Raw genomic sequence first — 17,790 nt, forward strand, 5'->3', positions numbered from 1 at the left:
TGATTCTAGTAGGTTTAAGAACTTGCTTCTTGCACACTACTTGGCCAAGGAAGAAAGTTTTTCTTTCTTCCTGTTCTTTTGCCTTTTTTTTTTTTTTTTTTTTTTTTTTTTTGCCATTACTTCAGCCTCCCAGGAAGCTCAGAAAGCATTTTATTTTTCTTAAGAACAAATACTTTAGTCTCTAGCCAGTCTCTTTTCTGCCTATTTGAATGAAGGATTCCCACTACCACTCCCAAAGCAATCAGGGGAAAGGGAAAGGAGCTCAAGAGAAAAAGGGACCCAAACCTTGATGGAAAGACCTTGTTCAGAAAGACTTTTGACAACAAACAAGTGAACAGTTGTTGGATGGGATATTTTGATGATAAAAGGAAACAAAATTAATTTTCAGAAATCAATAACAGGAAGAAAAACCATGGCTCATTTAAAAGCATATTAAGCATCTTTGATATTCTTTATATATATAGTGTGTGTATATATATATATATATATATATATATATATACTCTATACTATATGCTATACTTGATATATATATAGTATATATAGGATATATAGTTCTGAAAAACCAATTTTTTAATATTTTTGGCTTCTAATTAGAAGATGGCTAGCTGCTGTAGAACTGCTGCCAGTTCACAAATAAATATAAACTTTTAATGCAAAATATACAGTACTCATATTTGCCTGTATTTCATATTGGTTGTTAAACAGCAATTTACAATATTTATGCTACTTTATAATGTTTGTGACCTTCATTTTTTTTTTTTCCTGGCTTTTCCACATATGGCAGATAAGCTGAAAAACTGGAAGTTTGCAAAATTAGCCACAGGTAACTTCCTTCCATTTCTGGACATATGTAATGTTACTGTTCTGATTTTAAACAGTAGGTACTAGCATGATGCTCATGACTGTGAGAGACTAACAGTATAAACAGTTTCTCTGCTCCACTCTGGATATGCACTGCATCTGTGAACAAAACTTCCATAGGTTATTCTGGTGCTAAACTCTGTGGAGCAAACACTGTCAGTCTTGCTACACTGTGTTGTGTTGCAATTTGGGTATATCCACAAACATCCTCCAAGGCACAGAACAGAGAACATCACTTGAGTGACCCTGAAATGAAAGCCAGCTTGGATCCTCAAAATAAACAAATTAACATAATGCAAAATGACCAAGTTGTTACTCATTATAACACTTGCCTCTTGCTATCAGGCTCTAGCTTCAAAAGCCCTACAAATGTATTTAGCTGTACACATGCTAAGTAGTCCTTCTAAGTGAATGCCTAACATTATAGAATCATAGAATGGTTTGAGTTGGAAGGGACATTAAAGATAATTCAGTTCCAATCCTCCTGCCATGGGCAGGGATGCCACCCACCAGACCAAGTTGCTCAAGGTCCCATCAAACCTGACCTTCAACATGTTCAGGGATGGGGCATCTCCAACTCTCTGGGCAACTTGTTCCAATGCCTCACTACCCTCTAAGTACTTTCTTTCTAGTATCTAATCTAAACCTATACTCTTCCAGTTTAAAACCACTGTCCCTTGTTGTGTCACTGCACACCCCTATAAAAAGTCTCTCTCCCTCCTTTTTATAAGCCTCCTTATTGCACTGGAAGGCTGCTCAAAGGTATCCCTGGAGCCTTCTCTTCTCCAGGCTGAACAACCCCAGCTCTCCCAGCCTGCCTTCACAGGAGAAGTGCTCCAGCCCTTGTATGATCTCTGTGGCCCTCAGTGAGGCTAAAGGTTCACTCTGCCTGTAAGGTGTGCAATCAAGACACCCCTCTCTCCTTTAGCCCACTCAGCCAGAACTCCCTGGGAACTTTTCACTCCCTGGAGTGAGATATCATCAAAAGGACCACAGGAGATCTCCTGTTAGCTGCATTCCTCCTATAAAGTAAGAATATTTTTCATCTCAGTACCAAAAATGAAACAGGCTGAAACTGGGCCAGAATCTGTGCTGTAGCTCTTACACTCACTTTAGTACTTTTTGTCCTAGAATCTTCTACAATCTTCTACTTAGACTCCTTGCTCCCTGTGGAGTGAGGTCAAGTACATATTTTTAATGCAGTATTTAAACCATCCTGAGCTCTTCTGAGTGAATATTTACAGGCAGCTCATTTCTTTCCATCTCATCAATCTTGACTCACCCATTTAGTCTTTAAGTTATTGCAGGGCCGTGTGACAGAGCTGGATGTAGCTGTGAAGCTGACAGGGAGATGCTGCAGCTACTCCTCTCTTACACCACAGCCCCTGGGCACTACACTGGGCTGCTCTAATGTGGAGAAGAGGTCCAGCCTCCTGCCTCCTTCTTGCTTCTCTCCTCCCCATTCTCTTTGGATGAAATGTCCTTGGACTGGGCAGGTGCCTGGTTTGCTCCTTTCCATCCTGGACCCTGTTGCCCATGAATACTCTTTCAGCTATGTAAATTTTACAGCTGTGTTGGGGTGGTTTTTTTGAGCTGATTTTTCTCTGCATTATTTTTACTTTTTTTCCTTGCTCTTTAAGTGCAGTATAATGCAAAAGAAAGTCACTGCAATGTAAATTTAGAAAATATACCTTGAAACACCTGAAAATTATTTAAAGAAAATCATCTCTGTACAGTTCAACACTTCTGCACATTTAAATCAGCACTAAAGCTTCGGTTTCCCATGACTGAAGAAGCTCTTTCCACTGACAAATCTGTGTCAGAGCACTCTGCAGCATCCTTATCTATTCTGATTTGTAACATAGCAACCTCTTTCTGTTATGCCTGACTTTTTATAGTAAAACCAGATTATTCTTATGGTTTCTGGCACTATTTTCCTTGTAATGTGATCAACAATGTGGTTGTCTGCCTATTTGTGAACACTTATGAGGAGTTTTGTTTTACTTTCCTTTTTCAACTAAGCTTGACCCAAGTATAAACATCAAACCTGCAAGTAAGGTTTGAGAAGCCACAAGGTTCTCCTGCTGTTTATACGTGTGTGAATTACAGTACATCAAGAAATCAATATTCCCTAGATGGTGCTTGTGCCTGGCACTTCATGGTGAACAAACATTAGGTAAGACAATACAAATGGTACAATCCTTATTGATTTCTCTTGACTGTGTAGAATGTGAAAGCTGCAGCCACAGTTAACACTTACTGACAGCCTCATCTAAAGTTTCAGTGCTATTTTATATTTTTGTAGTTGTCCATGCTCAATTGATTCTATTAAATTGCTAGACACATTTCAAGCCATCTAGGTAAGAAGAAAAAGTGCAGTGCCTGGAATGAGATGCTACTAGTTTATGCCTAAGCAGGATAAAAAGGTTAAAGGACTAAAGAGGGCCTGGATGTTGGAAGGAGCTCTCTTTTATTAGATAGAATTGTTATTGTTTTTAGTGAATGGATATTGTGAGTGATGGATAGATCCATATAACTAAGTTAATAAAGGAATGAACAGTATATACTAGAAATGCATATGAGGAAACTGTACTGGAAGCTCCCAGTATTATAGACCCTCCCCAAACAAATAAGCAAAAACCCCTTGTGGTTCTATTTGATTGAAAAATTTCCCTCACGGGAAAAAAAAAATCAGATGGATTTTAAAATATTAAGTTAAGGATTTTTTTTTTTTCTCCTCCATTTTTCCTGTTGTGACTTGTAACACCCATTTAAAATTGCTTTTCAAGAGCAATTTATACATTGCTCTTTATTTCCTTTCTAAAAAAGTTAGCTTCTCACACAAGTCAGGGAACTTAGAGGGTAGGGCAGTATAAGGAATTCTGAATATCAGGCTATGAATTTTAGTGCCCTAAAAATAATCTTCTTTTTTCCTTTTATACCCAGAGAGCACTTTTAGCAAGATATCAGAATATCTATTTCATAGTTTCTTACTTCCCAGCTGGAAAAATTTAATATGATTGAATTGGTGTGAAAAAGGTGTCAGACATACATTCCATGAATACTATATGCAGATTGGACTATGGGTTATTTCATGTATTGGGAAAAAAATTTTTGTATCTTTTTGGGTTGTGTGGTACACAACAAAATGGAAATTCAGGAATTAAGAATGGCATAAAGAATGAAGACATGTGAAAGTGTATCATACCAAAGCCATATAAATACAGTCATATTATGTCATTGTATTTCTCTAGAGAAAACTCTATCAGCTGCAGTATAAAACCGCTTACAAAGTGCTTAATAGTCTGATCCTGAAGCAGGAAACTCTGAAGCACATGCCTTACTCTAAGTGTGTTGTGGTCTTACTGATTTTAACAGTACTGAGTTTTGCTGCAGTCACAGCAGCATAATCAACACCCTCTTCTTCTCAGCATAATCCAGAACAAAATATCAAAGAAAACTTCTACCCTATGAAACACTAAATGAACTTCTACACTAAATGAAAACATAGGGAGGTTACATATTTCAGACTTCAAATGAACTTTTTTTCTTTTATAGAGATTAATACCTTGAAAAATGAGGCGAGTCTATTTGAAAACATCAGGAATAATTTAGTGAACTTTAAAAAGACTTTGAACAGTAAGTTTGCAAGACGTTGCTTCCATCTTGCAGAAGAGTTTCCTACATTTGAGCATGTCAATATAACTTACTTTTCCAGTGACACTGCCTACAGTTTTCTTTAAAATTCTTTTACCAAAAAAGAAACAACTGTTTCAAAATGACAAAAAATTCTGTTAGATCATGAGACAACTATAGAGTGGTTTTCATATCACGAGCTTTCTATTTCCCCTATAAAGTAAGCGACGTAATTAAAGATGAGTTAAGACTTTGGTGAAAATCTAAAGAGCATCGGCAAATCTGAGCACTGCTCAGCTTTTCAATCGCTTTTCTACTTCTCGGTTCTTTTAAATGGTTTTCTATGGCAGGAACATTTTTCTTAATTAGTCACAGCTAATTACTGTTCTGGCATAGACAAGTAATCAGAAATGTCAGAGCTGCAAGGCTACATCTCCCTAATCCTTTGATAATAATTTAGCCTCCTGGGAGGGCCTCAAGCTGCGGTAAGTAGTGGCTGACAATAAGGCAAAATTAGGTGGGCAGCAGACCATTAGGATAGAAAAATAAAAAGCACTACCAAATCCTGCTGAGCACCATCAGGCAACTAACTACACTGCCAGATGAGGTGCCTGTTTAAGCCTGTGTTGTTAATTAGCTGATTCTACCAGACCTGCCACATATGTCCAGGTGCATCATGCAAAGATGCGTATTTCTGGGTTTGCGCCAAAGGACAATTTTGCACTGTGATCAAATTTCAAGAATCTGAGAAAGAAGCCCGCATATTTCTTGAAGATTACTCTGAGTTATCAAAGAAATAAGAAGATCAACAAGCTACAATCCATTTTTGTTGAGTATTTTTTTAAGTAATTAGGCACGGTCCTCTCATGTTTCTCAGAGGTTAATACAAACACAGCTTTTGATTCAAATGTGGCCTTTAACCAAGTAGACCTCTTGTCAAATCACACACTTGCAAATAATTACATAACAACTAAAGTGAAGATTACTTATTAAAATTAGCGTGACAGGAAGTAATTTGAGAATAAGGAAAAAAAATCCACAATTGAAATTTTCTAGAAAAACATTGCTGACTACTAAATACTACAAAAATATGCTTTTGAAGTAGACATGAGCAGCACAAGGAGTTGGTACTACTGAAAACTCAATTTAAATTAAGTGTTCCTTTTAGCTGTGTAACACCATAATTTGCACATTTTTAAACACTTTTTTGTAATAGGTCAGAAAATCTAAAGAAATTACTCAATTGAATAAAGCATTTGGCAAACAGAATGAATGACAAACAGAAATTAGTCAGATGAGTACTTCATATCTTCATTTAGCCATTGAGCAGAGCACATATCGTAATAACCTCAGAAGAATAATTAAGACCTCAAATAATCTTAAGTACATCATTGAACTTGAATTGTTCCACCCCTGCTACTAATGGAAAATGAAAATAATGGTTGGAATATGGGAACACCAAACATTCCAGGCAAAATACAAGCAGTTTCTCAACAGAAAAAGAATATCCCATTACATCTGAACCTTGAAATATAAAAGCCAAAACCAGCTATGTAAATCTGGAGTCCTTAAGCTTTTAAACTGGATATGAAGACTCTCAGTCTTTCTGCACTCCAAAGACAGTTGTACAAGTTCCCTGCCATACACAACTCTTGCAGTTTGTTGAATTGCTACCATGCACAAGGCCACAGCCTCCAGGAAGTCCTCCCACAAGGGCAGTCCCTGCAAAGTCAGCAGGAATACTGCATCACACCACACCAGTTTAGCACCCAGAGGAGATGGGCAACATCTGCTCACAGGTGCCATCTTGTACAAGATAACTATGGGCACCACTTTGCCAGTGCTCACCTTTCCAGGATATGCACTCCAACTATTTTTTATGTGTTTACAGTACACTTGGGAAGAGGTTTCCCAGAAATTATAGCCTATAAAACTGGGAAATCCTTTCAGTTGTATCAATGGCTGAACATTGATGCATTGAAGCCATTCTCTGAAACCATTATTTCTCAGAGCAGCAATCACTTATTGCATAAAGATTTCACTGCACATACAGACTTAATAAAACTGTAATCATACATCTGTTTACACCATCAGTTTTCCACAATAGACACAAATATAACCTGTTAGATAATGCTCTCAATGGCAAATACACCAAGAAGGAATCTGAAGCAAAAATGTCAGAATGACTCTTTTTGAATGTCCATACTTCACAGGCAATTCACAGGTATAAGAAAGTGAGAATCTACCCAGGTGGCACTTAGGAAACTAGACCTTACTACAGAAAGTAAGTATTGCATTGATCTTTTAACAGAGCTGTATGCAAAATTTAAAAAATGATTTTCCAAGGGGTTTGTCAACAAAATCCAATTTTGTTTAAAGGAAATAGTTTTTAATTTACAAGTCTGATGTATGTTAAAATACTCAGAAGTTCAAGATTTATTAGTTCCATCTTAAAGATTCTAGTAGAAATCTGAATCTAAGTCTAGCCAATGGAAATAACCTGGCATGTTTATGGAGACAGCACTGCATTTATTAAAGTTAATGGCAAAAGGCCTATTGATTTTGAGAAGGTAGAACCAGATCCCATGGGAATTTTTAAAATCTGATATTTTTGTGATCAGATATACAGCACTGTTCTTTGATAGGCCGCCCAGATGCTCTTACCTTACCTATGAAATTGATTATCTTTATAAATAAGAGTGGTGTTAATAATATTTAGTAATATCCTCTTTTATTCTAGTTTTGTGCAATTATATTCTAAATATTTATTTTTTTATTCACCAACTTGATTTACTGTCTTTTCCGAAAACACGTGCTTTAAAAATTATTTACAAAAAAATAAAACTAAAGTAATATACTGTTTCTAAAACATTAACCCAGAGCTACTGCAGAGCTTAATCATATGCAATAGATTATAAACATTTCAAGTGCTCTTTAAGAAATGTGATATTAAAAACAAATAAAAACTACTCTTCATCCCCCTTGAGCCCTCAACTATAGGTTGTTACTGCACGAGAGTAGGAGATTAATGTCCTGAATCCCTGTGACAGAAGGAATTTGACAAGCAAAATTCTCAGCTGATTTTAGGAAGAAGACCATGTCCCATACTGCAAAGGAAGGCAGAAATTCCCATGTCTTTGATAAACTGACCAAGTGAAAAATCTTTGTGACTTCAAACCTGGTGAATAGTTTTGAGAACAGGAGGGCAGCACACTGACCTGGGAGAGACCAATGCTACCAGGAGCACCTGGACATATTACTCTGCCTGCTGTCTGTAGCCCTTCTGGAGGAGGTAATATGAAATGTATCCAGAAGCTGAATTTTTCAGTGGAAATGAAGGAAAATATATTCCACCTTGGTTCTGCTGCATGATAAGCAGATGTACTGAAGCACAAGATTTAGATGGTTTTAAAATGGTGCAGAAAAAACTACCAGCCCAGTCTTTTTTCAAAGTCACTGGATATTTAAGGGTTCGTATCACAAGCTGAAGTTCCATTCTCCTTATTTTCATATTTTTATATAGCAGGGCACTGCTTTTATAGGCTTACCAAACGCTGCCATAAAACACCACATATATTTTTGCCTTCTCTCCAGTTTGAAACTACTCAGGTAGATTAAAAATGTTACAACTCCTAGCCTTAACATATTGTGACTCACTGTCAGGCATCTGTACTTGTATCAATATTATTCTTCAATTTAAACTATTTTTGTTATGCACATAACTTGTGTGATAGACATGCTGTTCACTTGGTCACCGTAACAGCTGTTAGCATATAGCAGCCCTGGATCAAGTCAGTGATATCTGGACATAAATAGTTTCCAATTACACATTTTTGTGGGGTTAAAATAGTGTCTCAGGCCCCATCTTCTCTACATTTATAACTAAGACCTCTAGCACACAGAAAAGTCAGGTTTTTTGTTATTCTGGATGAGGTATTTCCCTGGCTGAAGCACAAGAAAGTACTTTTCCTCTTTCACTATGCTGATGATTACTTAGCTGATACTAATTCAACGTGTTTTAAGAGGAAAGCAACTGTGATCTATAGCTCTAGCCAGTCCAAAGGCTTCAAGTACATTTACATTAAAAAGTGAATATATTTTATTCTTTCTATTGAAATATAACTTGTTAGATTTGAATTTATAAAAAGAGTACCTAGGTTTTCTTAAATAATAATAATAATAGTAACAATAATTTAAAAAAACCCTTCAAAAATAATTTGTAAAATTTTGCTCAATCATAATGTTGTAAATGTGAATTAACGTCAGGAAAGGCCAATTACCAGAGTGAAAAGACTTTGTTTTACATTTCCACATGCTATGAGTTTCTCTATTTGTTAATGCTTATTAAATGCTGCATCTGTCCAGTCAATAATATCTCTCAGTGTGATGTTACACAGAAATGTGATACCAGCATGTAGAAAGAAAAATAAAGACACAAATAGATATCTGATACAAAAAATACACATGATATATATTTTTTTTCTTTTCTTACAGATACAAGCATTGGTCACAGCAGCCTACAATGCATACCACTGAGTAAAAGGGGATAGAAAAGGATTTGCAAACTCAAGGGGAAGTGCTGCATCAGAACTTGTGTCCATACAGGAGATGTTTTCTTGTGCTGAAAAGCCTCATTGCTGAAATGAAATTCAGAAGAGGTCCTGAACCCATGCTAACCCAGCCCTACTGAAGCCCTATCCCTGTGCTAGTGCTAAGCCAAAATCATGCCAGGAATTGTGCTGGTGACTTAACAGTGTGGAGGATTCCTTGACAGTTCCCAGATCTGCTCCCAGGCCTTGGCCAGTGCCCCACATCGACAGTCTGAAAATCAGTCCCATCCCACTACATCAAAAAAGTCAATGTAGTCTCTCCAGTGAGAGTTAGACTTGGCCCTAGGCAGATAATTTTATTAACATTCAGGAAATGACAACATAAGCAAAAATAACCCCAAAGAAAAACAAAAAAATAGAAACTTGAAAATGAAACATATGCTTGCAGATTCATTGCAAAAGCAAACTGAAGCAGAAGTTGCTAATACGGTTTTAGTACTTTGTGAAGGTGCCAGCTGGATGGATGATAATTTTTCTACCCCTGCAGGGCATCAAAGCTTTTATAAAATCATTCTTTTCACACATATTAGCACTCAGCTTATTAAAACAGATGATACTTTTTTTTTGTTGTTGTTTTGTAAAGATGCCTGGGAGTGTCTGGAAATATAAAATCTGAGAGTTAAGTCTTATTTTGACCACCCAGCCTAACAAACAACAAACACTGACATGACATACCATGGCTGAGAGTCTATGTTATGGGACCTTCTGTGACTGCCACAACTGTAGTGTCACAGTAAAGGCTGTGAATTGCTGTTATGAAAACATTTGCTGTAACTTGCATAATTAAATTAAACTGCCAGCAAAGCTTCCTAAAATACTTAGGAGATGACACAAATAAATACATTTCGAAGTCTATATTATGTTCCAGAATTAGTTTTGTAATAATTTCCATTTCACACTCTAGAGATATCTTCTTTTCCTGTTCAAATTCCTATGTAATTGTGACTGAGATAATTGTCACATAAACTGATCCCAGCTTATAGTTAAATAGCTTTTATATTACATATATATTACATGTGTAATGCTTTCCATTTATACAGAAGGTACTATTTCAGCTGCCTACAGCTTCCCCTTCAGCCAATTAAGAAAAGGACATACTAGACATAAATTAGTAGTCAGAACTTGAATGAACTGAAATGTGATCATTTCTACAAAAATATGAGGAATCAGGGCAAAGGAATGAATGGAAGAAGGCTGCAGAAGTTATTATCAAAGCTGAAGAAAATTATTGCGTGCACCTTGAGGATGAAGATTACTCTGAACTTGCAGAAGTCAGATTAGAAATTTGAAAATGGGTTTGAAAATTCAGTAAATGTTTATAAAATGTCAACTTTAAGACATTAGAAGTCTTAAACTGGAAATCCATAAAACAAAATTCTGAAAGTCATTCCCCAGAAGTACCAGCCAAACCCACAGATGTACCTGGCATCTGTGTACTCCTTCTGCATACAAGCAGGCAGGGACATGTAAGAGTCCTTAATTTAGCAAAACTTGGTCTGCAATGGAATCCATAAACCACACCAATCCAATCCTCTCCATTAACAAATTAAAATCAAAAGATGGCATATAATTGGACTACTCACAGGGGAAAAATTACTGTTTCAAATAATAATATTCTACTGAAGAATATTATTATTTCTTCTAGCACTTAAAAGTCTTCTAGCACTTAAAAGTTTCACACAGAAAATATTTAAAGAAAGGCCACCCTTGACAGCTGAAGCTTGTAAAGAATGAGCAAAAGAAAAAATTATCAACAGAGGAGAATATCTAAACAGCCAGCTGAACACCATCAAAGTCCAGCTTATCCCTTCTGGTGTAGTAGTGATACCAGCACACTTTGCAGGGCTAGTTACTTACATCAAACAGCTTCTCTATGTACATTTCCTCATTGACCTTCTCTCGAAGGATATCCTGGTTTTGCCGAACAAACATAATGTAGGTGTCTGCTAGATCCATTCCTGGTTTCTGAAAGAAAAAAGTGAGGGGAAAAAGTAATGGCAGTGGAAAGACAAACTCCTCAACAACTGAGACTTAAAAGAAGTTAAGCATAATGAAAACAAATGTTACAGTGTTCATACGTGTACAAACTGTATTAACAAAACCTGCTGGGAATTCTGGATTAGTTAACATGTTCATGAGGTTTCACTATCAATGTAGCTCTACATGTTTTAATTTATGGAAGCTCTGAGTCATAAATATACATTGCCATATGCAGTTGAATCAAGTCTTGGCTCTGGCAACATCAGTGCCAAACTCAGACATCATCCCCTGTTTTTGAAATGAGGCTTTTAGAGATAGCCACTCCAGCCTGAGTGTGGAGATCCAAATCCTGCTATCACATTCAGGCAATGCTTAACAAAGCATTCAGTTCCTTTTTCACTGCCTAAGATTTCTTCTCATTTACTTCCAGTGTACAGCTGAATTTTGTGCTTGACGACAGCTTCAGCTAACTGCAATTCAAACTAAGCTCAAGCACATCCCTGACAGCAATGGCATAAAAAGGCAGTTTTGAGTGTAGTCCTGTATGTCTGTATTTTGTAAACTATTGCACTGCTGCAGTCAGCCAGAGGATGGCTAGGGGAGGACCAAGGACCAAAATTTTTCCCTTCCTGTACCAATATATGCTCTGTATGAATAGCAGAGCAGGCATAACTTTTATACCACACCCCCTAGGACATGTTGTGTGTATGTGGTACTACAGCTGTACAGGCACAGTGGTGGCTGAAACTGCTCTCTCTGAATTGCTCCAGAATCCAGCTGTGATTTCTGGATCTCTGTAGTCATGAAAAGTTGTTCCACAATAACATTCCTAACAGCCTTTACTTGCCCTTTACTGGCAGCATATGCAGAGTTGCTAAGGAGTTCACTTTTTTCTAACAGGAACCAAGAATGCATGCAGGCACTTTGGGAAGTCTTCTGCAAATGCCCTCTATATGAACAAGCTTGTTAAGTTTGTAAGCTATTACTTACTCCCAAACAATAGTTTATAATGTTCCTGGCATGCAAAAGAATGCTAAGTTTTATGATACTTTATAGTATTAGTTTTATAGTATATAGTATAGTATTATAGTTTTAACACAGGCCTTAATAATTATAAAGGATCCAGAATAAATAATAAGAATATAGAACACATAATAGTTCTAAGGAAGGAGGACAAAAACAGTTATACCCAGTCCCTGAATTCCCAAGTATAAGACACGTCTGTTTCTCAGAAACTGTTATTGTCTGAAAACAGGATATGAACAACACAGTACAATATTTAGCATATTTTAAAAGCCTGTATGCATGAACATGCTCATATAGTTAAAATACTTGCAAATCATTCTATATTAAGGCTTCCTTTCTAGTCTGCCAGTGAGTATTCAACTTTAATTTTTTCTTATTTCTTATTACCTTGTATGTAATATTTTGTAATTTATATGAGCAGGTCTGAGCACAAGAGGGAAGGAGAGGTGCAACTAAAACTTGTCCAGAAACTGCTGTCATCCTATTACAGTAATAGGTTGACAGCACTCTTTCCTCAAAGCTGCAGTGAATGAACCTCCTGGCTTATGAGGTTCAGCTCTTTTTACCCTGAATCTACCACTGACATATAGAGGAATATGTTCCAAAATAAAAATATTTTATTTTTCATTTACACATGTGCATATATGGCATTTTCATTTTTGAAAAGTAACCATTAAATGTGGAATAATGGCCAGCTTTCATGCTTGTAGCACCTCCAAAACTCAGAGTGAAAAACTGAAATATCTCCTACATTTGGATTGGTCATTCCATAGGCAATGAAAGTTCATTGCAAAAACTTATCCCATCTATATATGCTTAGATGAAACTCTAAAGAGGAAAGCAGGACCATTGATATTTTTATCTGCATCACACACCTAAATCCTAAGCATAGATTAAAAAACCTAAGACTTCAATAGACATAACATTTTCTGTTGGAGAACCTGACTGACAGAAATCAATAGATCTCCTTGATAAAAAAGTGCCTTCACTAAAGTGTGATAGAAATGCTTAAGACAAATCACAAAGCGAAGCAGATTTAAAACAGAGAACTCCATATTCTACCTTAGCATACTCATGTGTGATGGCACAAGAGAATACAATCAGTGCTGAAACCTCATGAACTTTCTAAAACCTGATACAGAATTTATAGGAATTAGACTAGAGTTAACTTGGAGGAACAATGGAAAAATATTTTGGAATATTTTTAAAATATTTGAGTATTTTGAAATATATAGAGATAGGTGAAGGAGATAATCTAGTAAATGAAAGGCTCTTTACAGTTCTTGAAGATATACATTCAAGTATATTAATGAATCTTCCACTGAATTCTAAAACCTAGTGGTTCTGCAATTAATACAATATTTTCTTTTACTAAGTTCAATAAAAAATGTTCATCTTGCAGAGAGCCAAAGCAAGAAAAGTAACATTTCCCATCAGCATTACCTCCCTTATCTTTGAGATGTTTACCTAGTCTTGAAGCTGTGACATATGGGAATTTCACACCTAGTGAATATATTTTCATGTAGCTTGTGGCACAGGAGTATAATCATTAAAAGAATATACACAAGTAAGAGTAACTGCAACAGCTGGTGACATTTACCAATTAGAATTACAGTTCTTTTAAACACTTCATCCTTCTTAATGTGTGCAGGATAATTATCTTTGAAATTGCTGTGGAAAAAAAATTAATTTTCCTTTTAAACGGTGTCTGACTTCAGTAGAAGTAAGTCTGGGTAAGGCAGATTATCAATACTCCGAAGTATGTCTGTTTTAAACCTCACCAAAATCACTGAAGGTAAATCATCTTTGCTCATGGTGGGCAATGTACACTTAAATACTGAATGAACCCACAGTACATCAAATTCTTCGGTATCTCTTCATATTGCATTAATTGCATGGATTTATTTGTTTTCTCCAAATATGGGGGAAAAGAAAATAAAACTATTATAAGAATCAAAATAGCTTTAACGTTGTATATTTAATGTTGTAACTTCTTTTAATAGGGATTATGTAATATTTGGAAACCTTTGATAAACCTATTCTCTATTGATCTGTTTTAAATTATTAAGCATCAGAAAAAACCCAAGTTAATACAGAATTAAACAAACAAACAACAACAAGAAGTTTCACGTACCTTAGAAAACAAACAAATAGAAACTGAGATATATTTTAAATAACTGTCACAGAGGGCATTTAATTGGAAAGACTAAAGCATTCCAGTCTCCACATCCATACTCAATTATAAAAAAAAAATCTCTGAATCTCTGGAAGCACATCTGCTGAAGTTAATGAGAGTTATTCGCACAGCTTTGGGAGAAAAATTTAACCTGGTATGTTATCCAGGTAAGTATAAAAAAAATATTGTCTGAAAGTTTCCCCAAGAAAAAGATGGTTTTTTTATGATAGATAGAAAGTTATTGTAAGTTTGTTTTATTCAGAACAGCAGACAAGCTGTTTTGCCTATCTGAAAATGAAAGAGAACCAGACAAAGAGATGAATAGAGAAACTGGAAACACAAAGACATCAAATAAAATACCAGGAAATTAAGAGTTGTAAATAGGGTTACTTTGTCGCTGGTTACACAAGTAACTGAATACACTGGCGAGTGAATGAGTTTAAACAAGGGTGTAGGCTTCAGCACATTCTTTTTTAGGGTTAATCACTAGTTAACCTGGCAAGATGAACATGCTGTTAGGGGGAAAAAAAATTTAAAATCCTTGTTAATTATATGCTGCAAGTGCTCTTACTTCCTGCTGCTGCACCTAATCCCACAGGTGCAGGTTGTCTCTTACTATTCACTGGTAGGTGGGTCCTGACCGCCAGGCACTTTTTCATAAAAATAAATTCAGATAAAGAAGAAACAGCATTATTTTCCCCATTTGAACACGAAAACACTATCATTGTGTCTATTTAACAGGGAGGCAAATGTTAAAATACATTATTTGTCTCCAAGATGTTGTAGAAGCTGTTTTATCATTGACGTGCATGGCTCCCACTGGCAGTATTTGCCTGAAGCTCCTAGTGTAAAGTAATGCTGCATTGCCTTAATTTCCAGGCATTTAAATATTTTGCTGATGAAAGACTGCAGTGGGTTTAATGCTGCCACTAATATTAGGCATTTTCCTACAGGCAAGGTACACCTAAGTTTCTGAACAGCATTTTGCAATGCAACAGTTTGGCATAAATCTCAGTGAAAATCATGTACATTTGTAATACTTGAGTTATGTTTATTCTCACTTTAGGATTTGTCACAGAACATTTTGTAGCATCAGAGAATTTTAAATGAACTTATATTACCGAAAAGCAAGAAACCAGCCTCAACCTGCTACACTAGTTTTACTGAGTTGCTCTCCTGCCACGGCATTACTGTTTCAAAGATGAGAACAGATGCTAGAGACTAACTATACAATAACAAAATCCATCCAGTTTTGTGTTTGCTCTCCTCTCCACTTCTTTCCCTTCCCTTGCATCCTGGAGGGAGTCATTTTAACTACAGCACGGTTGTAACAATGCAATGAAAAGGAGAGATGAGCTGGAGGGGGCTATTGTGAGGAACACAGGAGCTCCTTATTCAATGTCCACCACAAAATGAAAGAGCAAGTTGGAAAATTTCACTGCCTGAAAGTTCTTCTCTAAATACTGCAAGGCTCATTCATTGGACTATGGAATTACAAAATTAAAATATCATTAAAATACTTCTGGAATAAAAACTACTTGTATCCATGGCTAGATCATCATCCCCATATTTTCTTAGAAAATTAAATACACAAGCCAGGGAGGAAGGTGCACCATTGGCATAATCAGTCTATTATAAAGGCAACATTTTAATTTCACATGGTTATAAAGAAATTGTTTTGTTTAAATGAAAAAAATGCAATGCATTTTCTCTCCCTTGAAAACCTCTTCTTTAAAAGAAACATCAACTTTGGCAAAGAGGAAATGTGTGTATTTTGAGAAGTCTCATGGAAAATTTAAACTGATTCTGCAAGCATTTACACAAACACTTTTTCATATACATACAGTTTCATTGCATTCGTAGGGAAACACAGGCATGCAAATGTCTCCACCAGGATTTTGATTCTTAGTGCAAAAGATCTTCAAACCACTAAAGCCCCTATGACAAAATTTGGTATTAAAATATGCTTTTTTTCCCTCCATAAAGTTATATTTTACTATGCTATATTAGCTTTCCTTCTGATTAGTAGTCATCCTTTTGATTGCCATTTAAGAGGTATCTCAAAAATACTGCTTAAAACAGATGCTGTAGGGCTTTCCCTCCAATTCCACAATAGCTTGTTTTCACAGACTGGAAAACAGAAGGGCCAGTTCTCAGGTCTGGCTATACAGAGGAGGAGGAAGCCAGGAAAAGCCCTAGTGTAAGGATAATACCCCTTCTTTTTAAAAAATAGAGTTCTAAAAGAAAATCCAGCTTAAAAATGACTAGCATCATATGGCCACACCTGAATAAACACTTATTTGTCTCAAAAAGGTTTTTGCTTCTTAAAATCAGCTAAATGAGGCCATGCAGTACAAGTGTGATGTCTGAAAATGAAGGTATCTGGAAGGTCCCCATGTGTATCTGCCTGGTAGGAGGCAGAGTTCCTTCTCTGGCCTCTACAAGACCCCATAAGTCAAATGCTGGCACATGTGTGAGGCCCCTTTTCATACCTTTGATCCCCAGATAAAGGCAAGAGTGGAGCGAGAGGGCTGGCATTGTGTGAGCTGTGCACTGCTGTCAGCCCTGCCTCCTTCAAATGGGCCCTCTGCACTTGCTATGACAGGTGGCCCATACGAAGAGAGGGAGGATTAGGTTCCTTCTGTGCCCTCTAAGTAACTGGCACAGATTACTGGCTCCTACAAAGGGATTTAAACGTACCTTTCTGAACAAAAAGCAGTATATACATGAGCATGTAACTGGATGCTCAATCTGTATGAGTAATTGCTCTGGTTGTATTTGTCAATGCAGCAAATGGGTGTAGAAATGACCAGCCAAAGACACAATTATTTGTATGCAAAACTGACTTACATGATGAGAAATTGAACACAATGAAATGATCTACATGATTAAGGAACAATAATCATTTGAGATTACCAACACACTTTTTTTTAACCTCAATTTTACTGCATTCTTTCCCTAGTCTCATTAATTAACTGCGTTTGTGAACAGAATGTTAAAGAAAAAGGAAATATATTAGGTCGTACTTCTACATCTCCTATGGACTGCTTGGACTTTAGGAGAAACTAACAAAGGATTACAGCGGATTTAGATGAGTTGTGTATTCAAATCAGCTTCTGCATCCCCAGTTATCAAAACATAGCATGAAAAAAAGAACCAGTGTCATCCTTCATTCACTACTTGTAACATTTGTGTTACTTTCCTCCAAACACTTGGTTTCTTCCACCTGCACAGCAGCCATATTTTTTTTCCAGTGCAGAGCTTTGTATGCTGTGACAATTACCAATAAGGTGAGCTCAACAGCAACTAGATTTTTCCATTATTATTTTTAGGAAATCATAGGACGTCATTGTTATTCTTCCTAGTCTGGGTAATTTTGCACTGTTGCTTTTATTTCTGTCGGGGTTTCAATTACCAAAACATAAGTAGTGTCCATACAGCCCTCTATGCAGGGCTGGGGAAAGCAGTGAGAGCTCCTTGGCACTGCATATATCCCAC

At 36.4% G+C, this 17,790-nt stretch overlaps 1 protein-coding gene across 9 annotated transcripts in view; it reads right to left on the reverse strand.

Annotated features, from left to right (window-relative positions):
- LOC132327725 (calcium-dependent secretion activator 2) overlaps positions 1–17,790 on the reverse strand; it is a 296,530-nt gene that overhangs the window by 23,228 nt on the left and 255,512 nt on the right. For 8 of the 9 annotated variants that reach the window (XM_059847194.1, XM_059847193.1, XM_059847195.1 and 5 more), the window contains one exon: positions 10,968–11,075. In XM_059847194.1, the coding sequence (XP_059703177.1) occupies positions 10,968–11,075 (108 nt within the window). Of the gene's footprint in view, positions 1–8,950; positions 9,138–10,967; positions 11,076–17,790 lie in introns of those variants that run through there. The other variant, XM_059847202.1, reaches the window with a different exon arrangement.

Source organism: Haemorhous mexicanus, chromosome 5 (assembly GCF_027477595.1).
Source record: "Haemorhous mexicanus isolate bHaeMex1 chromosome 5, bHaeMex1.pri, whole genome shotgun sequence".
Lineage (NCBI taxonomy): Eukaryota > Metazoa > Chordata > Aves > Passeriformes > Fringillidae > Haemorhous > Haemorhous mexicanus.